General features: G+C 49.2%; 11 protein-coding genes across 11 annotated transcripts; 2 read left to right on the plus strand and 9 right to left on the minus strand.

Annotated features, from left to right (window-relative positions):
* Window positions 1-731: 731 nt before the first annotated feature.
* On the minus strand, window positions 732-2,415 carry N7518_003838 (uncharacterized protein; the record flags this gene model as incomplete). Its single annotated transcript, XM_057184765.1, has 2 exons — window positions 732-2,011; window positions 2,064-2,415. 2 exons carry the CDS (start codon window positions 2,413-2,415, stop codon window positions 732-734), a joined length of 1,632 nt encoding a protein of 543 aa, XP_057046215.1.
* A 1,469-nt stretch (window positions 2,416-3,884) lies between these two features.
* Window positions 3,885-4,675, minus strand: N7518_003839 (uncharacterized protein; the record flags this gene model as incomplete). The annotated part of the gene is made up of 2 exons (XM_057184766.1): window positions 3,885-4,277; window positions 4,358-4,675. The coding sequence occupies 2 exons, from the start codon at window positions 4,673-4,675 to the stop codon at window positions 3,885-3,887; spliced, it is 711 nt and encodes a 236-aa protein (XP_057046216.1).
* A 536-nt stretch (window positions 4,676-5,211) lies between these two features.
* Window positions 5,212-7,272, minus strand: N7518_003840 (uncharacterized protein; the record flags this gene model as incomplete). The annotated part of the gene is made up of 3 exons (XM_057184767.1): window positions 5,212-6,623; window positions 6,710-6,952; window positions 7,011-7,272. The coding sequence occupies 3 exons, from the start codon at window positions 7,270-7,272 to the stop codon at window positions 5,212-5,214; spliced, it is 1,917 nt and encodes a 638-aa protein (XP_057046217.1).
* Window positions 7,273-7,722: 450 nt separating this feature from the next.
* Window positions 7,723-8,748, plus strand: N7518_003841 (uncharacterized protein; the record flags this gene model as incomplete). Its single annotated transcript, XM_057184768.1, has 1 exon — window positions 7,723-8,748. One exon carries the CDS (start codon window positions 7,723-7,725, stop codon window positions 8,746-8,748), a length of 1,026 nt encoding a protein of 341 aa, XP_057046218.1.
* Window positions 8,749-9,097: 349 nt separating this feature from the next.
* Window positions 9,098-9,733, plus strand: N7518_003842 (YbhB/YbcL family Raf kinase inhibitor-like protein; the record flags this gene model as incomplete). The annotated part of the gene is made up of 1 exon (XM_057184769.1): window positions 9,098-9,733. One exon carries the CDS (start codon window positions 9,098-9,100, stop codon window positions 9,731-9,733), a length of 636 nt encoding a protein of 211 aa, XP_057046219.1.
* Window positions 9,734-10,553: 820 nt separating this feature from the next.
* Window positions 10,554-12,013, minus strand: N7518_003843 (Zn(II)2Cys6 transcription factor domain-containing protein; the record flags this gene model as incomplete). Its single annotated transcript, XM_057184770.1, has 2 exons — window positions 10,554-11,452; window positions 11,515-12,013. The coding sequence occupies 2 exons, from the start codon at window positions 12,011-12,013 to the stop codon at window positions 10,554-10,556; spliced, it is 1,398 nt and encodes a 465-aa protein (XP_057046220.1).
* A 2,027-nt stretch (window positions 12,014-14,040) lies between these two features.
* Window positions 14,041-14,565, minus strand: N7518_003844 (YbhB/YbcL family Raf kinase inhibitor-like protein; the record flags this gene model as incomplete). Its single annotated transcript, XM_057184771.1, has 1 exon — window positions 14,041-14,565. The coding sequence occupies one exon, from the start codon at window positions 14,563-14,565 to the stop codon at window positions 14,041-14,043; it is 525 nt and encodes a 174-aa protein (XP_057046221.1).
* Window positions 14,566-14,887: 322 nt separating this feature from the next.
* N7518_003845 (uncharacterized protein) lies at window positions 14,888-16,528 on the minus strand (the record flags this gene model as incomplete). The annotated part of the gene is made up of 3 exons (XM_057184772.1): window positions 14,888-15,280; window positions 15,337-16,203; window positions 16,268-16,528. 3 exons carry the CDS (start codon window positions 16,526-16,528, stop codon window positions 14,888-14,890), a joined length of 1,521 nt encoding a protein of 506 aa, XP_057046222.1.
* Window positions 16,529-16,796: 268 nt separating this feature from the next.
* On the minus strand, window positions 16,797-18,339 carry N7518_003846 (putative citrate synthase; the record flags this gene model as incomplete). Its single annotated transcript, XM_057184773.1, has 5 exons — window positions 16,797-16,879; window positions 16,930-17,012; window positions 17,067-17,816; window positions 17,881-18,078; window positions 18,128-18,339. 5 exons carry the CDS (start codon window positions 18,337-18,339, stop codon window positions 16,797-16,799), a joined length of 1,326 nt encoding a protein of 441 aa, XP_057046223.1.
* Window positions 18,340-18,684: 345 nt separating this feature from the next.
* Window positions 18,685-19,213, minus strand: N7518_003847 (GFA family protein; the record flags this gene model as incomplete). The annotated part of the gene is made up of 3 exons (XM_057184774.1): window positions 18,685-18,765; window positions 18,834-19,042; window positions 19,093-19,213. 3 exons carry the CDS (start codon window positions 19,211-19,213, stop codon window positions 18,685-18,687), a joined length of 411 nt encoding a protein of 136 aa, XP_057046224.1.
* Window positions 19,214-20,459: 1,246 nt separating this feature from the next.
* Window positions 20,460-21,152, minus strand: N7518_003848 (uncharacterized protein; the record flags this gene model as incomplete). The annotated part of the gene is made up of 4 exons (XM_057184775.1): window positions 20,460-20,519; window positions 20,570-20,776; window positions 20,839-20,957; window positions 21,011-21,152. The coding sequence occupies 4 exons, from the start codon at window positions 21,150-21,152 to the stop codon at window positions 20,460-20,462; spliced, it is 528 nt and encodes a 175-aa protein (XP_057046225.1).
* Window positions 21,153-21,769: the final 617 nt, after the last annotated feature.

Genomic DNA, 21,769 nt, shown 5'->3' on the forward strand with positions numbered 1-21,769 from the left:
CATCGAAGGGCTTCGATTATGACAATGTTGGTGGAGAAATTTGGCGGGGCAGTGACATCATGAGCCGATCTGGTAAGCCGGGAGCAGCCCGAAGTATCAACTTGCTTGATATCATTGGGTTTTTTGAGATTGGCAATGACACCGGAGTTTTACGAACCAATTCCAAATAATTCTAGAAGGGTCTTTCGATATTCTCGCTCGTCAGAGCATATCGAAGCCATGAGATGCCAAGGCGGAGTAGCATTGTCAAATTGAAGATTCCGAAGTACAACGGTACTCTGGCAATCCACGGGAGTAATAGAGTAATAGGATAGTATGAAAGTATAAAAGAAAGGCTGTCGACAAAGCCGTCAAAGGCCATCAAGTCATGACGGAGACGACAAGGTGCAGCGAATTAGAACTGCGAGCCATTCACTAAGAAACAAAAGTAATCCCCCGGCCACTTCCAGGCCCTTGTGTAGGAAATATTTCCCCGCACGGAAGGTCAAGGCAAAGGAATCCCTGCCAGTCCAGTCCGAGAGGGTTGACATATACATCGATCGTTGACAGCGAGTTCCTTACCCGGGTGACCATGATAAGGCTGGACTATTGTTGTACTATGTATATAACCTTAAGAAGTCCACTACTTATTAAATTCACTATTTACTGAACATGCTAAGTCGACTCGCATCATACATAATCGCCTGGGTTTTACTCCCGTTGTTTAACTATTAATCTCACTCCTTCGGCTCCTATGTCTTCTCATGCACAAGACCCTCCTGCGACTCGGAAGGCCGAACCGCATAGGGATCGACAACAACGGAGGCGAACTTGTTTGCCTTGACCTTGGTAGCAAACAGAATATCCAGTTCCGCATAAGTGCGGCCTTTAGCCTCAGGAAGACGGAAGAATGCCCAGACAAATGCAACGAGTGCCGTGGCACCCCAGAAGAACCCGGTCTTGCCAGAAGCGTTCCAGGCGGTCGGGTTCATGAAGTATGGCTCTAGCACCTGTGACACCACGTTGATGATCTGGTATGCTGTGCGCGCGAGGCAGACTGTCAACGGGCGCAGACGCACAGATGATGTCTCTGATACAATGGCGTATGCGATCGGGCCGACAGTCAGGGAATAGGTTAAGAGCCAGAAGAAGCAGAGTCCGGCTTGCGCCCACATAATGCCGTTCGCGGATGATGCCACGTCCAGGATACCGATCAGGAAGAGTGTTGCACAGAGAATTCCCTGGCCCCAGACGTACAGCGTGCGGCGGCCGAAGCCGGTGATCAGCCACCAGGAAAAACAGGTTCCAACGAAGGCAATGGCCGTGCACCCGACGCCGAGCTGGAAGGAGCGAGTTACTGGCAGGCCGGCTTGGGTGAAGAAATAGGTAGGTGAGTAGGCGAATGTACTACCGGACAGAATCTGGCCGACGAAGGCCATGCAGCAGATCTCAGTGCGGCGCAGATCAACTCCCTTGAAGCAGTCGTAGTAGGTGGTGCCGGCTACAATCTCGGATTCGAGCTTGATCGTGTGCACCATCATCGCGAGTTGTCCGTTGATCTGCTCTTCGGTCTTGCTGCCGCCCAGTCGGCGGATGTTGCGCTTTGCGTCTTCTAGGCGATCGTGCCGGACGAGCCACCAGGGACTCTCGGGTGCGAGCCAACAAATCACCATCAAAGGAAGCGGCCAAATCCACTGTAGGCCGAAGGGGATGCGGTAGCCCCATTGGTCCTTTCGTTCGACGAGTCCGTAGAGGACTCCGGATGCGATGAGCTGGCCGATGGCCCAGCACAAGTTGACGTAGATAGTAAGGTAGCCGCGCAGAACGGTGGGGCATACTTCAGATGCGTAGGCCGGGCCAATGGTGGCGAACACTCCCCATGAGAGTCCGCAAAGGACCTGGCCGGTCAAGAGGACTGCCGCAGAGTTGGCGAAGAACGTGATGAAGATCAAGGCATTGAGGAATGCGAGTGCGACGAACATTACAATTCGGTAACCGTACTTGGACGCACAGTATCCGTTCAAGATACCACCTGTGATCATGTCAGTATTTGTCCTAGGATGGCAAGCGACAGGGGAACTCACCGAAGATACAACCAACCGTACTGGCCATGTTAAGGCCCGTCTGCCAAGGCGCGGATACCTGCCATCCGATAGTACCGCCATAATCTTGTCCATACTTTTGATTGAACGTGGGGTAGGCGAAGAAGTTGCCCATCAGGATGGTGTCGTATCCCTCCATGATAATAGACATGGATATCAAGACAGACCACATCACAGCCTTGCGGTTCTCGCGCAAGGCCTGCATCAGAGTCTGCGTGTGCTCATCGTCGGTAGCTTGCTTGGCCTCGGTGATGGCACCATGGCCCAGGGTATCTTCTACATGATTGGCGGCGGTCTTTTCAACCGCAAGTACAGTATCAACAGCAGACGCCATGATTGGCAATTGGACACAGATAACGGTTGATGTTAACCAGCTGTGCTGTCTCACAGGATCCCATCAAGTCTCATACCAGGGGGGACTGTCATCTATATACAATTCGTGACATACCAGCTCCCAGGATGATCCACGTTTGCATTAGCGTGTATCTGGAGTTGTGGAGAAAGAAAGGGCAATTCAGCGCCGGATCACCAGACTTCGGTCAGCCCACCTGGTATTCAGGCTAATTGTTGTGCTGGATAGAGTACGGAGAGACATCTCTGAGTCGTGCAATATTCTTGTCACTGCGTCTAGACCAACTCTGGATTGTCGCACATGAGGGTGAAATTTACACCTATCGGCAGGAAGAATATCGACAGGGGCAAATTCTGGGATTCAATTCAGCCGCCAGTGATCTTTCCTGGGGAACCGAGGTTTGGGGAAGGCGATCTGATTGGAGGCTATTTAGCGCTAACTCCCTCGGAATGTAAAAAATGAAGCTATTCCCTTCCTGTAACGGGGAAAACGGCCGCACATACATTTTAGGGAGAAATGCCGTAATAAATCCGACCCTTAATCAAGCCTATTTTCCCATTGGAACAATAATATAACGAACCCTGAACGGTGTTTCGGGCCGTGAATGTTGGCGAGCTCCCTGTTGGAACGGGGTATCCTCTTCGATTCTGGTTGTTGGGGTAGTTATTCTTGTTCTAGGTTGGATTAACTTGAAACTTTCAATCATCCTTCGCGCCTGTATTTCCTTATGACATTTTATGTGTAATCTTCCATCTTCAATCTTCTCGAGTAGGCGACTCATGAGTATGGCTAACTCCTCTAACCAATCAGACCAGTTTGGTGATCCAAACCAAGTGGGCTTCCACGGGTAATACCGGTGTAGATGTGTAGTCCTATGGCAGATTTTCTGACAAGGTGTGTAAACAGGCTGGATTCAATAGCTGTATGGAGCGCAATTGACGCACAATGAATGATGAAAGTGAACAAATAGGTTTAGTTGAGGATAACTAAGGCAGGTGATCACAGGTGTGATGTGTAGGGAAGGTACGATGGGTAACCGCATTCCCTCAACCCTCTAGATGCCAAGGTATGTTCTCGTGTTCGAAATACACGGCATTTCACTGATCTATGTCGCACACGACATGATTTTCCTTACCGCCACCATCACACATCAGAACCTCAGGCTCAGAAGCGGACAAAGATGGTGGAACCTTGATCTCGCCGACTCAATCATTCTCTACGACAGATCGACAGCTGCCTGGAAGAAACGATCTCTGGGTCGACTCTTTTGGCCTTTACCACGATAACTAGCCCTCCTGACTCGTCCTCAAACTCCAACCTCTTGGCACTGTGTCAAAGATTTCAGCGCGACTTAGCGAAACCACTAGTATGCATCTACGGGGGTATAATAACAGGAAATCACAGGAAACCCAACAGCAACACCGATGCAATAAGTCAAAAGAATACTCAACTCAACTCCCATCAATCCGAATCAACGTCCTAAACTCATTGTCCCGAATCCTCGTCTCCGGAATCATCAATCGCATAACCCAATACCGCTTCATATCCGTGATGCTCACATCCTTCCCAGCTGAGTGGACACTCCAATTCGTCTGATTGTTCGATCCGAGGAAGAGGCCTTCGACTGGTATCCCGCGACGGTAGTGTCTGTACGCTTGTACAAGCTCGGCGTTTGGTTTGCCCCAGACGAGTCGTCCTGTACTGGGGTGGTGGTCTATCCCGACGGCGTGCCAATCTAGGGCGCCAGCACCGGGGCCGGAAAGGACATATGCTTCGATTGTATTCAGGACGCCGTTGCAGCGGAGCTGGGTTTTGAGGTTGTTGTTGTCGCTTACGATCGTGATCTAAATACTTGTTAGTTATTTGTTCCCTGTATTGGTTATGTGTTCATGTATACTAAGTCCATTCTAGGGTAACAACTTACAAATCCGTGCTCGATCGTGTTGGGTCTGTCTTCTCGTTGCCGTGTGATGTCGCTGCCTGTCTCAAAGCCTTCGATGCTGCATAACCCTCGGGTCGCAGTTCCATTGTAGCAGCTGTCGACCTTGAGTGTCCAAGGCCCGGCTATCTTTGTCTCATTGTTGTACAACGGTAGCTCGGAGCAGTCTGTGACAGACTCAATGAATGGCCCTCGCTTCCCTGAATGTGCACTAGCGAGTAGAAATAGAGACGCGAATACAGCACTAGTGATCATGATGATTGTGGTGAAGGAGAGTACAAAAGAACGCTGAGTGTTTGCCATATTTTCGTACAGAGAACATGTGAATCTTTATATTTCTGCCTTCACGGCGCCATGTTACATTCATTTTCAATCTTTCTTCTAGGTGTAACAGCTCTGAGTTCAATCCAGACACCGCGGTTCTCTATTTCTAGGCTGCAACTAACCAAGGACCGGTGTTATTGATATCAGCCCACTTAGCGGCCAAACTAGACGATCTCGCGTTTCACGATTGGTGGCTAGCTGATCTTCTAGGGCTTCTTCTTTTTCCAATTGAGATGTTTCATTGGATATCAAACTCCCTTCTCCACATAGTGTATCCCCACTGCCACCAAAAGGCTTGACTTAAAAAGACCCTGCCGTGTCTTTGATCTATTTTGGACCCTGGAATTGAGACACTCGCTAGAATTTTCAAAATACCGTTGCATTGCTCGCCAAATCGAGTTTTTGTTGAAGGGTTAGTAATCATCATTTCAAGTCTCCCGTCCATTCCCAACTTCATATATATTCATAATCTATGTCATAAATATCTCACGATATGTTCTAGTATACAGTCTAGTCTACTCACGAGCAAGAAGCCCTTCGGCTTCCTGGGCGTACTCGGCGGGCCCACCATGTGACTTGCCCAGGGTTTCAGCCATAGCCAAACCTTCACGCCGACCCTTGTCCGCGTTAACCATCCACACGAGAGGGATAGGCAGAAGGATCAGAAGCGCCATGAAGAAAAATCCACTTCGGATTTGGCCGGTCGCATCAACAAGAACGCCCACAATAGCCGGTCCAATGAATGAGCTGCCCTTGTCAGTAGCAGCGTAAAGAGCGTAGAACGCAGCCTCGCTACCAGGAGGAATCATGAGTCCGAAGAACGATCGGCAGTATGATGCCAGTCCTCCCGACACGACGCCGTGGACGATGGCCAGCGGGAATATCTCCCACGGCTGTTGTAACCCGAACACACCCCATTTTTTTATGAAGGGGATGTAAGCAAGCAACCCATAGAGTGGAATCATCTCAAACATGCCGATGCACAGGATGATAGTTTGATTTGACCGTAGGCCGAAGTACCGAGACACATGTGGCCATAGGAATGCGCCCGTCATGCCGGACACCGTGGCAGTGATGGAGAGAAGTCCGATCAGCGGTGTGCTCAGTTTGAGTTCCGTGCGCGCGAAGAGGATCGCCGTCGCGGAGACAGTGGCCATTGCATCGGAGATCAGGAACCATGCCACGAGGAACATGAGGACTTCGCGCAGTTTGATGACTATTTTGACGGTCTCCCATAGTGATTTCCAGGCAAAACCGATCAGTCGTAACCAGGCTCGCCATCTTGATGTGCCTTTGGTGGCGACTGAATCCAAGGGAGGCCCCGGTCGTGTCTTGAGCAAATTACGAGTGACCAAGGTGAACCCGCCCCACCAGATGCCGACCAGGAGCAATACGAAGCGCATGGGAAGAGTGCCAGACACTTTGACAAGGGAGGTCTTGGATAATGTGATCAGCATGATGATACTGATGATTTGCACAAAGACCGCCGCACAATATCCAAGACCGATGCCTGTGGAGGAGATTTTGGTGGACAGCTGCAGCTCCGGGGAGGACGACGGCGAGGCCTTGGCCCCAGTTCCACCTTCTAGTGAGTTCCGTGGCTGCTCTTGTGGCTGAAGTCCGTCTAAACTATCGTTGTCGGCATCATCGCTGCCCCAGGCGTTCCATTCCGAGTTACCTCCGTCTCGATCGAAGCTCGACATTTCCGCGCTGTCATCCGCCTTTCCCTCTTGCAGAGATGGGTCGTTGGCGACAAGCACGGGGAGATAAGAGTTCAGCACAACAAAGGATGAACCGAGGCAGGTCACACCGATGACGACCAATATCGATCCGACAATGAAGATAGGCGGCGCAATGAATATGAACAACATGCTGGCGAGCGCACCGGCGAATCCGAATACCATAAGCAATATCTTGCGGTTGTTCTCTATACATCCAAATGGACAACGTTGACGTTAACTCATGTCCCTCTCTCACACCACACATTCTCAGTCCGGCGTTCTTCAACCATACCGTAATCCGCCAGCGCGCTGAACGATATCAGTGTCAGCGCCTGTATAAGTACTGCCAGCGAGAAGGTGTACATGGCGAAGCTGGCTGTGTTGACCTCGGCGCCAAATATCGGCACCACACATTGGCCATTTTCAGCACTATTTGTGCTATTCCCTGTGGATGGTCCGACACATGGAAGACGGCTCACTTGCAGGGTGCCGCGCTCGCGGGCTAATTGTTCCAAGGTGAGCGGTAGGAAAGATCCTGGTGGCGATCGATAAGTAATTGATTATTTTAGGTTTGCAGATATGTCTTCACGAACCTACGCCACAGACCGCGAACACCTCCGCCGCAATCCCGTACGAGTACCATCCTAGGATCTCCCGGCGGCTCGTTGGGGTGGTATCTTCACCGGCATACCGTGGTGGTCGCTGCTGTACGCCTTCCTCCGGCGACGGGGGCCGAAAGGCAGCAGATATATAGGATAGCATGGAGAAGGTTGTGTAAATTCTCCCCCAGGAATCCACAAATTTACGAGCCCAGGTACGCGCGGATGCGGGCGGAAGAGCCCCAGCAAGCAACATTTTTGATGATGTCATCAGATCGGCAGGATATGTGCCTCTTTGGGAATGTCTTTATTTTCTATATCAAAGTAGCATAGTACAGTAGTTATATACTCCGTACACTGCCCATAAACATACTGACGAGAGCCAGAAATCGATGGAACACTCTATAGCGCAGGATCCTCGGAATAACAAGATAACCTGCCCACAGAACGGGCTGAATACCGCTGAGACCATCCGAACCCCGAGTCGAATATATATATCTCAGGAGGCCTTTGAGCCTGTCCTTTCATGATATATTGCCGATGTCTCTCCAATCTGAAATCGATATCCTCCCTAGGTAGGGCTGAGGCGAAATATTACCAATTTCGGCGACGTCAACATGCAGTCACATATACAACCTATATTTACCCACGCTATGGAGTAGCGCACAACGCATTTCACTATTACTTCAACCAGCCACCCGTCAGCATGCCTGCTTCTGTGTTCCTTCTTGGTCCCGGTTTTGTCGGCGGAGAAATCATAGACTTTCTTCTCATATCGAACTACAATGTAACAACACTTGTCCGTCACGAATCAGCCGTGGCAGATTACGCCAACTTGGGCGTCAAAACCGTCGTGGGCAATCTGGACGACACATCAGTGATCAAGGACCAGGTCGCAGTTAATGACATTGTCTTCTACATCGCGACTGCAGATCACCTGCCGTCCGTCCAAGCAATAATCGATGGCATCAGACAACGAGCGGCGCAAGGGCTGCAAACAATATACATCCACAACAGTGGAGCAACTTTGCTTTCCGATACCGCCCAAGGAGAGTATAGAAGTGATATCGTCTTTGACGATGAGCAACCCGACGAAATCCACGCCCTCCCCGATTCTGCACCGCATCGCCTAATCAACCTAGTCATCGTCGGAGCAGCCCAAGAACTAGCCTCTTACGCCAAAATAGCCATCATGATTCCGCCCCTTATCTACGGTATGACTAGTAGGGAACACCGCCTGTCGATTCAATTGCCGACGCTCATCCGGTACTCTATAAAACATGGCTACGCAGGTCAGATCGGGAAAGGCCTCGCAGTTTGGAGCCAGATTCATGTCAGAGACCTTGCCAGAGGATATATGATTCTTCTTCATTGGATAGAGAGTGCACCCATTGCTGAGATTGCGCTGAATCCGTACTTCTTTTGTGAAAACGGTCAAGAGTTGTCTTGGGGTGAATGCGCCGCTGCGATTGGCCATACACTGAGAAAGAAAGGGTGCATTACTAAATCTACGCCGAAACCCATCCCGAAGGAACACTGGGACGATTTGTTCGGGGATTATTCTGGGATGGTACTCGGCTCAAATGCACGAATTAGGGCGAATCGACTTCGGAAATTGGGCTGGATACCCTTGGAGATGGATACGTTTTCCTCCTTGACTGAAGATGAGATTCCAATTATCGCGAAGGAGACCGGGGAGTTCACAGGGTATGCGGGCGTTGTTGTGTCGTAACTGGAACCATTAACCGCTGTATTTTGCCGTCGTCCTGTATCACTTGCACACGAGTAATTAAGACTAAGGACGTACTTTGGCCTCGCTCGGGTACTTTGAATTATCACAAGGCTTCCAAAGAGTAAGATATGACTGTCTCAACGGAGTTAAGGATCGGGAGAGAGGCAAATCACAAGTTCACAGAAAAGGAAAGTCGAGGGTCGCACTTGCCGATTCCGGGCCGGTATAGGGTAACTTCCCAATCGGGCTGCCCCTACTCTTCCCTGAAACTCAACATCAAGACTTTTGTCCTTCCTTCATCTTCACACAAAAAGACTTCATATCTGCAGTTCTATCAAATCCATGTGCCATGGCGATTCTACATTATCTCGAATTCATCATTGGCCGGCTACTGTACCCAATCCGTGGCCATGATTCAGGCCAAATCATTCAATGCCCGGCCTTCAAAGACCTCCCCGAGCCCAACATGACCCTCGAAGCACCCGAAGCTGGCCCCTCGGGCTCCAAACTACCTCTCCACTGTACTTGCAAGGCCGCTGATGGCAAGGGTGGTCTTCCTGAACTGCGCTGGACAGCTCCAAGCTGTCGCGAGGAAGTCAAGGAGTATGTACTCCTCTGTGAAGACCTCGATCCACCAATCCCATTCCTTGTCTTTCACCACGGTCTCCTCTGGGCTATTCCACCCTCGACCACGAAAGCCGAAGCGGCTGATGTCCACCCGGATGAACACGCCAAGATCTCCCGCCTGACTGTTGCTGGTTGGCGCTTTGTGCCAAACTTGCTTGGATTGCCGTATGTCGGCGCTGGCGCACCGCTCGGCCATGGAAAACATCGTTACATCTTCACCATTATCGCGCTCAATGAGTCTCTCAAGTTCACGGCTCCCGAGAAGGTGACAAAGAAAGATATCAAGCATGCCATGACGGGCAAGGTCATTGGATGGGGACAGTGGATTGGCACCTTTGAAAAGCCCTGGCCCAACTAAGTCGTCATCAATACCACTTCTTTTACAACACAACTAGCGTGAAAGGGACATCAGGAGCGGGTTTGACGAAGGAGTTCAAGGTACTTCGGCAGCGAGTGTGTATCTTATTCCCTTACATTCACTAGGGTTCTTCACGTAAGTATCTTTATGGAACTAAATCCCTAATAACTATTTTTCGAGCATCATTGATTTCAATTCTATTGTGCATTTCCAACTAATTTGTGCAATGGTCACCAGTTGTAGTCCAAGAACCCTAGGCTAGTTCACAATACCGTGTGTCATAGCTCACGCCAAAGCACTTCATATTATCTATCTCAGATACCTGTTTGCGATGGTCTCCTGGTGATATTCCAATCAAAAAGCCCCTAAAATGGTCAGTCCTGAAGACTCTTCAAAGATTTCTGTGTGAGCCAGCTGACACACCGACCTTTAACAGTGCAACTCAACCTGTCCGGGGAGTTTCGTGTCGTCTATTCTGATCTGCTCATTGGTAAATGCAGTCATGCCAATCCAATAATTCGCCGGAGACTTTTATGTCCATAATATCTACCAGCTCGGCGATTTCTCAACCATTGTGTATATTTATATACCCCCTTGATCGTTACAATGCGAGTAACAGTCTCTTTTGGTTTTGACTTTGTCAGCGATTTCCAGCATGCGACCATTTCTCTACAAACCACCCATACATCTTTCTTTGAAACAACTCAATCATCACCACTCATCTAATGCTACTACTGATGTGACCACCTGAAATTGAGAATGCTCACGAGCTATCAGGTTCCATTCCGCGTCTTAATATACACACATTTTCAACCAGCGATCACTCGAAAATTCGAATAATCGACTGCAGCCGACGATCTGTCTCGTCCGCCATCACCAGATGCCATTTTGAAGGCGAGGCACAGTGGAGATCTTGGTGGATGAAACGGACAATAATTGACAGATGAGACAGACAGCGGCGCATCTGGCTAATGTCCTCCTCTCCCCACACGGAACAAACCCCCCCTTGCACCGAGGTGGTGGCCAATTTGGCCCTCACCTTCAACGCCCGTGCCGCTTTCTCAATCGCCATGACTAATAAGGTGAGAATGTTAGCCCTGGCGTTTGAAGCAAAGCATACTTGACATTGAAGAATGACCACTCCCTGTTGCTGCACCCTTTCCAGGTGGAGCAATATCTTGTTCGACCCATTCACCTCCTCCGATTGCATGACTTCACTGAATGCCTGGGCATAACAGTTGCAGTGAAGGGAAGAAGCGTCTTCCGGCAGTGCCTCAAGGTCGATCTCTTTCAATGGGAGAGATTGACTGGAATCAGTATCTGCCGGTTCGTGACAGATTTCATTGGAGGGCAATTCCATGATTCTAGCCGGATCCCGTACTGTTCCGGAGACCTGAATTGCGTTCGGTGCGAGGCTGAACGGGTAAATTGCACCACCTCGAAAGAGTGACCCATACTGGGTGCCCGGCGCAGCGGTGTGGAGGAACCCTCCAATGGGGGGTTCATCGACCATCAGACCGATGTGGGAAGTATAACACTGTGTGGAATAGTCAACACGCGGCTCAGGAAAACGGGGACCCCCAGAACTTTCGAATCCGTCATTTCGTTCAAACGAGCTCTCCAGGCTGGTATCCGAAAATCCTGGATCGACGTGGTTATTGGCCTCGTTTGCGTTAACGAACTTTTGGTCCTGGATCCCTTGTCCAATTTTGTGGTTTCCTGCACGTCTCAAAGGTTATCTATCAACATCTATATATCCCATGGACTAGGTATGTGCTCACCGGGAACATCCGAGAGCAACTTTGTGAAACTCGACCACTGAAAGTCTCCCTCTGGCGGTGTAACTTCAGTGCCGGTGCTAGAGTCGCTCTTGTACGACTCTTCCCTTGAGCTGGGACCCGAGCCGGACGATGTAGTTGGACTCGGGATCCGACTCGGGACCCTGCGCGCCCTCTGCGCCCTCTCTTCTGGGGCTGGCCTCGGTGCCCTCCCCGCACTTCGCCGAGTCGGACGGTCAACTCCCTCCACCTCCTTTCTACGCATCTTGATGCCTGCCCCTGCTGCTGCCGGCCGAATCATCTTTCTCTTGGCCGGCCGGCCCAACGGCTGCGAGATTGAATAGACACACTCATACCCATGACTCTCGCAACGGTCACATGGGTAGGTGTGGCTACACCGTATCTTCGCTTGCTGGCAGGCGTTACATGTTGTGCGCATCTTTTGGTTGGGAAGTAGTTGACCGTTAGACTGGAGAGACCTCTTGGTAGAGGCCTCAGCCATGTGTAAATCGTGAAACAGATGTTGAAAGGCTTGTCCGCTCGGACTCCGCGATTAACAAGTATGATTCTCCCTAGTCTTGGGCTAACTTGGGGTATTTATAATTCATCTCATGATGAGTTCACCCACCTCTTTCCTAGTTGATATTCAATGCTGTCAGCAACACAGGTCCACGTTTGATTGCACTCCCGCATTCATCACGAAAGGCTGCTTACCCACACCAGGATGACCTCCGTTTACAGCAATTGCCGAAAGCACGAGAAGTTACATGGATCGAACTTTACCAATGACAAATAACCTTGTCCCACCCCCCTTGGGACCTGTGTGTGAGTACCACGCTTGTAGTCTGTGGGGGTGTTGACTGTTCAAGGATCACCAACTTTATCTCACCATCCATCAGCGAACAATTGAAGTGGTGCCGTGAACTTGGGGATGTTTTTGGATGCTAATTGATTTCAGTAACGCCGTCGTATGGTATTCACATTTCATGGAGCTCGTATGCTTCCTTACACCAGAATCAAACCCGTTGTTGCACACAAAACAGCTGTTTCCTTTCTCGAGCAACGTCCTATTCTAGTTGCTGCGTCGAACAAAATCAGATGGAAATTCAAGGCCATCATTGAACAACAGGCATGAAGCCGAAGTACAATATCTGCTAGTTAATCAGCGGCATCTATCAATCGATCTGTCTGTCGACATTTATTTCTACGGTGTTCTTAGTCGGAGCATATGCTCACCTGGTAAGCCAGTTGCATGCGATTCTTATTCAGACACAACAATTGGTGCGTTATTGCGGCCTCGAAATGCATTTCTTATTTCTGATATGAACATTTTATTAGAAACACCCACAACCAATTTTCTGATATACTAAACGAAGTGTTGCCAATTGCTCTCCAGGCATGTGGTTGTGCGATCTCATTTCACTCCCCTCGTATATAAGTTATTTGCAGACAATTCATGTTCGCTATAGTAAAGGCTTCATTTTTCACCTCATTATAACTACCGTTACCATTCCAGATACCACCATGCCTGCCATCAATCCATCCACCCACCGTCAATGGTGGCGGCAGCTAGGTTGATGGCAGGCATCGTGGTACCAGGAATCGTAATGGTAGGTATAATCAAGTTATAAACGAACCTTTTACTACTCCGTATAGGGGACATGAATTATCTTCAGATAATTTGTTTACATATTCAAAAGGGGACCTTGCAACGCGGACAGCAGGGGTACCGACAGCCCTGCCTGCGGAACAGGTGTGAGAGCATAGTCGTTACTGGGAATAGGAGGGGCGAGAGAGGAAAACACCATAGGGAAGTGAAAAGTGTACCTCGGGGGCTGTTTTTAATCCTGTACTATTACCTAATTTAATTATATGGCGTGACTTGATTAACCCTAGTGAATTAGCCCTAGCTATATGATTTCATAGGGGAATTGTTGCTCAGACCCCCCTGCCTTAAATTTCAGTACCGCCTTCCTGATCGAGTACCACTCAGAATGTTCCTGCCACACTTTATTTTTTCTGCCATGTATTCTGCCTACTTCTGGTTTACATAGTAAAAAAAACATGCATTTTGATTAGAAAATCGTATATACTACCTGATTTCTATAGGATTTAGCCCCTTGATGGATGAGCAGTTGATGAAGCAGTTGATACAAGAGATGACAGAAGTGACTTAATTTTGTTAGAAGTTTACATACAAACTGTAGGTACCTGCTGCTGTCTTGCTCTACTTTGTATAATGTGCAGTTAAATACAAAAGCGGTATACAAATTAGGAGGCGGTGAGTATAGCGGTTGGCAGAAGCAAGTCTCGAGGCAGGTGCTAAGCCAAATTCGGAAGGCGGTACTATTCAGGCAGTGGGCATCCAGGGTGCAAGCAACAAGTAGGTTAGACCGCTTTGCCAACAGTATCTTACTTTATGTTTCCAGATAACGGAGGGTTCCAAAAATAGCACCATCGAAACGTGAATCATATTCCCAAGTCTCCTAAAATAAACCAATCCCAGTTTCCATTTCCCCGTGCACTAGCTCATGCCACCAATCCGGCTGTGCTCGTGTGACAATCCACGGAACGGAACGAGGTCGTTGTCGCACTGTCAGGCATGGTGGTGGTCTCTCCCTCGGCAGGTTCATGTCTGCCAATGAAATAGTTCATAGCAATGGGAGGGCTTAGCCCTGCTGCCTGAACAAACTTCCTGATATCGAATCCGGCACGTGCGCTAACAGTCTCAGGGAACACATGTGCGAAGCATTTCGGAAATTGATAGGATGGGGGCTGCGCGAAAAGGAGATAGACGTAGCGATGATGCGTGTTTGGTGGTGCACGAGGAGCTATGTACGAGGCTGCCGGATTATGTCTGTCCCCGTGGTCCTTTCCTGGAACGATTGTGGAAGGGGGTGACGGCTTTGTACAATCCACCATGAGGTTTGGCTGGTACCAGTGTAGAATGACTGATTGGATATGGGTTCCTGGTAGGATGGCGTCGAGGTCGATGAAGAGAGTGATGTATTTCTTGTTGCATCCGAGGTTCGTGCTGCTAATCTCGGGAATCATGCTGGCCTCTGGGCTGATGTTAACGTGTTTAATTCAAGGCGTTCGCCATTTGCATACCTCTAATATCTAATTCCATGCCAGGAGTGATCCATTGGCCCCCGGGATACCGTATTTGCAGTTGCTGACTAGGGGTCGAAGGGAGTATCTGGACTATTTCTGTTAGAACACCAAAGAGGAGTGCAAGTGGTGGGATCATATTGTGTGTTTTATAATCAACCGAGCAGAGCAGAGTCCGACTACATGTCAATCGGGAATGCAAGAATTAAATCAATTCCACTCGACTTTTTGCTTCAATTTATAAACCCACTTTCCACACATAGTACTATGGTCTCTCGTGTATAGTTCGCCGTTGTGCATCAGTTTCGGCTTGTTTCTTTCGCCATTCCCAACCCTTCAGGTAAACAACGCTTAAAATTGGCGTGACTAGCGTAATTGCGCCCGATACAAAACAATATGTCCATTGCACACCAATTCGCCTAATCAGAGGGTTAACCACGGCCGCAGCACCAGCTCCCAGGAAACACCGCACGAGGTTGTTAGCGGCCATCGCGGTAGCAGGGGTCTCGTAGTACAAGTCGACGATCAGAATGTTCATCACGTTATATGCCGCCGTGATACAAAAGCAAATTACGAAGACCACAGTAAGCGCAACCATGAGTGGTGGCTTTAACGGTATGAGTACTCCGTACAGGACTATCGAGACAGCTGCAAGTATCTAAAAGAAGGAATGAAGTCAACTAACTAACTCCAAGATGTCTCAGGGCAACGTACTGTCATTGGCAGACCAATCTGCAATCTCGCTTGTTCGATAGGAAATCCAAGGATGTCCTGCTTTTGGTTCTTGTGTACCGTCTGACCGGCATTGCGTCGAGTCCGCCGGTAATTCCAGTCAACTAATACTCCGTTGACAGTTGCACTGAGTAATGACCCTAAGCCTGCAGGAATAAAGCATAGTCCAATACCCAAGTCATCTAGATCATAGATTCTGTGGAAAAGCGCAGGAATTCCCGCCGTGACCGCGTAATAGCTGCTGAAGACAACTCCATTCGCCAAAAGCACCAGCCCCACGGGTCGGTGGAAAAGCAAACGTAGGGTTGAGTATGGGTTAGGGACATTCATGCGCCTTCTCGGCACACTTAATGCAGGTGGGGTCACTTCGGAGGTGGTCCAAAAGCAACTCCACATGGTTCGATTCCATCCGACTGCAGGGCTCGAGCCATTTCCGACAATGCCTCGGCACGTTTCAGGGAAGAATAGCAGCAGCGGGACGAAGAAAGTACCAGCTGCAATAGCGAGGAACCAGAATATTGCTTCCCAGCCCAGATACTTACTCAATACGCCCCCAAGAATCGGCCCGATGGAAGGAGCAAGAATATTTCCCAGAGATGTAAAGCCCATGTACATACCCCGCTCGGCGGATGTTATAATATCGGCCGCTACAGCGGATGCAAGGGCCACGGTTCCACTACTGCCACAACTTTGAACGGCACGAAGAGCTAAGAGTGCTGGAAAGTTGTGTTGCAGAGCGAGAGCAATGTTGCCAAATAAATATATCACGAAGCAAAGGATATACGCAGGTCGACGACCAGCTTGGTCTGCCAATGACCCTGTCAACATTGGAGCGAGGCCCTGGCATATCTTCAAACCCAGGGATGTCAGTTATTCGAACGTAATTTGTAAACTCTGGTTACTTATAACATACCATGTATGTCGTGATCGTCAGATTAATTTGAGATGGACTAACTCTCAAGTCCTTTGCAATGGAATTCAATGCCGGGTAGTAGATATTGGCCGATAGAGGCGAAAAGCTCGAAGCCAGTGCCGCTGCCAGAATAATGAGGCGTTTCTGCGTTGGTGTGAAGACGGAGTATGGCTCGGTGTCAGGAGGGGCACGCAGCAAGGGGGTTTCTTCATCAACCCCATCGTCCTGCTGCTGCACTTGATGAAGATCTTGATCGTTCATGTTGGTTCAAGGTAGAAATATTTCACAGGTTCCTTCTGCACGTAATGGCGAATAAATACCCGGGTCCTTTTGCCGTTGAATCAACCGTGAACCCAATATCACAGCGTTTCGGTGAAGGGCCAATCGCTTTTAAAATATATATGCATCCAGTGCACTTTTACGGAGGACAAGGATCTTGTTTCTCGATCAATTTGATATACGGATATATTTCACTAGTCTTCACAGGACAAAGCAGCCAATGACAAATCACTCTCTCGTTACATAACTCTTATATCTTAGGCCTGGGGCCCGAAGTTGGCTCTGCATGACCTGTATACAGATGAATAGGTCGAAACAGCTTGCCACGATTGACTATAGCCCGTTAGCCAAGTTATCAAGTCTCCAGTAAACTGGTTCCTTACCCATGTACTCTCTCCAATGCGCCATGATACCAATAATGCGATGAGCAAGCATTGCCGCCGGAATTATATCAGGCTCGAAACCACTAAATCACCGTGTTGGAACCTGCAGCCATAGTACATGTCACGAGTGCACTTACATTCCGGTAAATACGAAGTTACCGTAGAAGTCCGCATTGGGATACAAGCCCCGCGTACTAAAAAACTCATCTTTCGAAGCAGCCTCCTCGATCGCCTCGGCGACTTTCAATAGCGGTTGATGAACATCGGTCAAATCCTTGAGGATACTTTGGATTGGACGCACGCGCGGGTCCATTCCCTTATAAGTGCGATGGCCGTATCCGAATAATTTTTGCTTTCCGGATTTTATCTCTTCGATGAATGCTGGGACATTCTTTGGTTCTCCAATGTTACGGAGAGCGCGTTGGGCGGACTCTGTTGCGCCGAAGTGTAAGGGTCCGTAGGCGGCAGCTACGGTAGCAATAAGACAGGACACTGGGTCGGTGAGAGATGAGGCGGTAACTACTGTTGAGAAGATTGTTAGGGCCATTCCGTGCTCGGCATTCAGGTTGCCAAAGCGGCGGAAACAGGACACGCGTGTGGGATCTGGTCGGTTTGTCTTTTGGTCTACAATACTAGCCATCGTGAATAGATTCTCGTAGTAGGTTTGGTGGATCGACGGAGACTTCCAGGGAATACCTAGTCGGTGGGATTGCACGGCTCCAAACACCACAGCATAAGCAGCGACAGTTCGTAGAATTATTTCGTCGGCCCTTTTGATGTCTCTTTGGTAAATCGTCGGATTTGTGGTTGCTGGGATCACATCGGGTGTACAAGCCAGGTACGCTGAAAGGCCAGCTAGAACTAGCGGCAGTGGGCTAGTCTCCTTGCTGTGTATTTAAACGCTTGTTAGAAACATAAGATGGCGGAGATACGACCAGGAAATCATCATACGGGAGATTAACGACAGTCTGGCGCACAATATCAGGGACCTCTTGCATATATTGTGCCAGCTGCCGGCGTAGCTCTTCGCATTGACTTGCTGTAGGATATGCTCCCCATAGGAGCAGGTGAAACATTTCTTCAAAGTCACACCCCCAGAGTTGGTCCAGGGTATAGCCTCGATACAGAAGTAGGCCGCGCTCATGATCACTAGACACCAATCAGCCAGACATCTCAAGGGCCTTTGTGGGGTTCTCACGAGAAGCTGATGGGTGATTCTGTCACGGCCGTGTTTTGCAATCCGGGATCATAGACACGCAACCCATGGGCAACTTGGTCTGCGCGATTGCTGTTCAGGGAAGGCGCCCGGATACGCTGAAGGTCGGTCGCCCGTACTGCGTTTCGGTTAATGGGGATCTCATAGTTCACGTTGGTGCGTGAGTCGCGGATAAATAGAGTGCCAGTTGACATTTCGAACCAGAATACTGAGTAAAAATGACTTTCAGTGTCGAAGTTTCGTGAGGAAGCTTCGGTCGAATAGTTGTTCTGTTTCCTGGCCCGAGTCGATGTCGCTGATTGCTGACCCTGTCAGAGAAGGCAACACGTAAGACGATATGAATGAAGCCTGCCGACAAAGATACATTGGGTTAGGATTCCTATTGGCACTGAACTCTAAGTGGTCGGGTTGCGACAAGGATATATAGTAACCATTCCGATTGGTGATCTATGGAAACTATATCGTTGTATCATTATCACTCATTATCAGCACCCATTAAATGTTTTCTTTTCTTGAGAATCAGCCACAACGTCCCGTGTTTACTCCGGCATGTGCTTGAATGGGTGGGCAAGGGATTCCTGGCAGAAAGGAAGCTTGCTGACCGTCCAGATCTCGGTGTCCTACATTGAGCGAGGGGTCAGTCACACTCTAGTGAAAGTTAAATCTAGCCCTAACTTGTGACACTTACGGGCTTCAGATTCTTCTTGATCTCAGTATCCAAAGTGCCGGCCTTGATGGCAATGATATCGGGAGCGGCATCAGGATCGTGAGCGATCGGGGAACCACACTCAGAGCAGAAGATGCGGTGGACAGCGTGGCCGGAGGAACCTTTGCCAGCCCAGCTCTTGGTGGGACCCTTGATAGTCAGCTTGTCCTTGGGGACAACAGCAACAAGCGCTATACAAAGTCAACAATTTTGTTTCTTCTCGGGTATTTACGCAACTGACAATAGGTCGAGCCACTCTGGCGTTGGCAGTCATCACAGTGATCATAGGCAGTGACCAAAGGAGCGTCAACGTCCACGGTGTACGTGACGGCTTTGCAAAGGCAGTGTCCAGAGAGAGGCATTGTGTATGAATTGACGGATTGATTCTTCCAAGGTACTTGAGATTGAGGACCTCTGGAGATGGGTGGGACGGTATTTAAAGGATAATTCCCCCCAACATTGGAAGAAAGTTGAACTGGTCATGATCATTGATATGTCAAGTCAAAAATACCTGCTTTTTCTTTTGCTAATGCTGGTGAAACAGGTACCCGGTACCTACCAAGTTACGTCATAGCTACGCTGTGCTTTAATTGAGCTTTTCCCACAAAATCCACCAAGTTTGACCGATTCAACCAGTTCGGGCAATTCGAATTCCAAATACAAAGATCGTTCAAGATTTCAAATCAGCTAGTTCTGTTTATTGGCCCCTGTCAGCCCGAAAGCTGCAAGGCAATGACAAATTATTGTGCCCCGCCAGAGCTCCATGCAAGGCTTTGGGCCATTTACCCCTCCACAAAGACTCAACTTAGCGTGCCACTCATATCAAGTCTCACTCGATAATGCTGATCGAGCTCCGCAAATCACCTTGACGGTGGAGATACAACCCGCCTTATCCGACGGTGCCGGCTCGGTCTCGTACGCATTCGGACACTCTCCGATTCGTATAACTGAAAGCCACAACGTGTGTTCAAGCTGTCTCGAGAACGAGAATCGCTTAGACGCCACAATTGAGCAGTTAAATCATTCGCATCAAAGTGGAGAGATCAGGTGATAAGTCTGCTAGCAATTAGCACGGCTTACAGTGGAGCATATTTAAGTTTGATTCCAAGGCGGCCCTATTATCGTGAGTTTTGGATGTCCTAGTGAGTGGGTTGAAGTGGAGAATATTGTGAGTCTCCAGCTTGTTCTGCGATCTGCGATCTGCGTTGTGATCAACCGCTACCGACCCAGACGCTAGACAGCAGTAACGAGCTAGGTTCGTGACCCGGTGACCTGGTATAAACCGGTACATATTTGTCAATTTATGCAATCTGGGCAAGAAGCTAAACTCCCGAGGATCTGTACAGAGTTCGTTTAATATCTCCGCGGTGAGCTCGATTTTGTACTTTCCCAGTTCTTATGAACATCGAAAACTGGGTCAGGCCTCAAAAGAACCCCATTAGACGATATCCTCAGAGATATTCTTTGTCGAATCAATGTAGCTTTGGAATCTTCCTTTATTGTGTACAATATAAGGTGAAGTATGTTTACCCAATGTATTCACATTGGTTTGTACGATATATATGCACAACTATTGAATGTGCGGTATCGCTATTTTACATGACAGTATCAAATGTTATAGCTGCCATAACTACCTCGTCGGGCATTGTCGATCTTGTCCGCTGCACTCTGCATGCGCCTGTCAGATACCGTAGTCACAAAATTTAAACTACACCTACCTGCATCTGAGCTGCCATTCCTCCCCGAGGATTCTGACCGCCATAAACACTAGCCTCAGCGTGTTGTGCGTCTCGGGCATCATCCTTGGTGATATATGCAGGCACATCAGCGACGGCTGTAAGCCCCAAGGCATCATTACTGTCGGCAATCGACCGAATCTGGGCAGAGATGTAGCCAACTCCAGGTAGTTGGTTAAATGCACGTCCCTATGGGACCTTGCGTTAGTAATTAATTTGACACTCCTGGAGTTTTACGGGAATTCCCTGACCTCTGTGGCTTGAATCTCCTCTGCATCTTCTATCGAGATCGCGCTAGAGGGCTTCCGCGATATCTCCGCGACCTTATTTTCGAAATTCATCTGTCGCATACAAAGACTTTGGGCCGTTGCTATGATCGGTCAGTCGTGCGTTGCTTGCAGATACAATAGAGTTTATGCTTACCAGCTGGTCCACCTCGGGAAGGTCCGCGTCCAGTCAACGCGCTCTCGGCCTGCGAGATGGCCGAAACATCATCCTGCGTGATGCGCTGCCCCCTCTCGGCAGCGAGCTGGATTTCGGCGACGGTAGGAATATCAAAATTCATGGCTGCGCATATCTAAATGACTTTTATTTTTTCTATTTCGCTTGATCTCACATCTTGTTGTTCTACTATATACTTCGACCTTAGAGTCGGTGATGTCACGGTGAGGGCATATCAATCGACCGAACTTTGCCTTCCCTCGTCAGTGGTGGGGGCGTTGAGTATATCCAGACTTCGAATAGAACATTCGACGCTTCGACCAAATAGAAATTGTGGGGGGATGCGTGATACCCCAAATTTGCCATGTCGCCAGGCCCCTAGCACATTATTCTAAATCATCACCACCTCGTGGAACGATGTCTGCAGGACCATGCGTACTTTGTACAACGCAGCCAAGACTTCTGGAGATCTCGAAGGCAGAACATATGGGTTGAATCTCGTTGACTAGTCATGTTTTAGTGGTTGGCCCATTCGCAACGGGGTAGGGCAGCTTCTGAGCGCCGTTCCATGGACGTCCTGCTGCAGATTGCCCCTGTCAGTGCCACCTCTACCAAACCTAAAAAGGAAAGAAAGGGTGTCGAATAAGAATCCTCAGGACGAGCCAACTTCCATGCCGCGTCACCATCGGCCGCTCCGGCCGAACGACGGCAACTGGATATCCAACCACTAGATCTGGCGAG

The sequence above is a fragment of the Penicillium psychrosexuale genome (genome assembly GCF_028828465.1).
Source record: "Penicillium psychrosexuale strain IBT 29551 chromosome Unknown utg000002l, whole genome shotgun sequence".
In the NCBI taxonomy this organism is placed as follows: domain Eukaryota; kingdom Fungi; phylum Ascomycota; class Eurotiomycetes; order Eurotiales; family Aspergillaceae; genus Penicillium; species Penicillium psychrosexuale.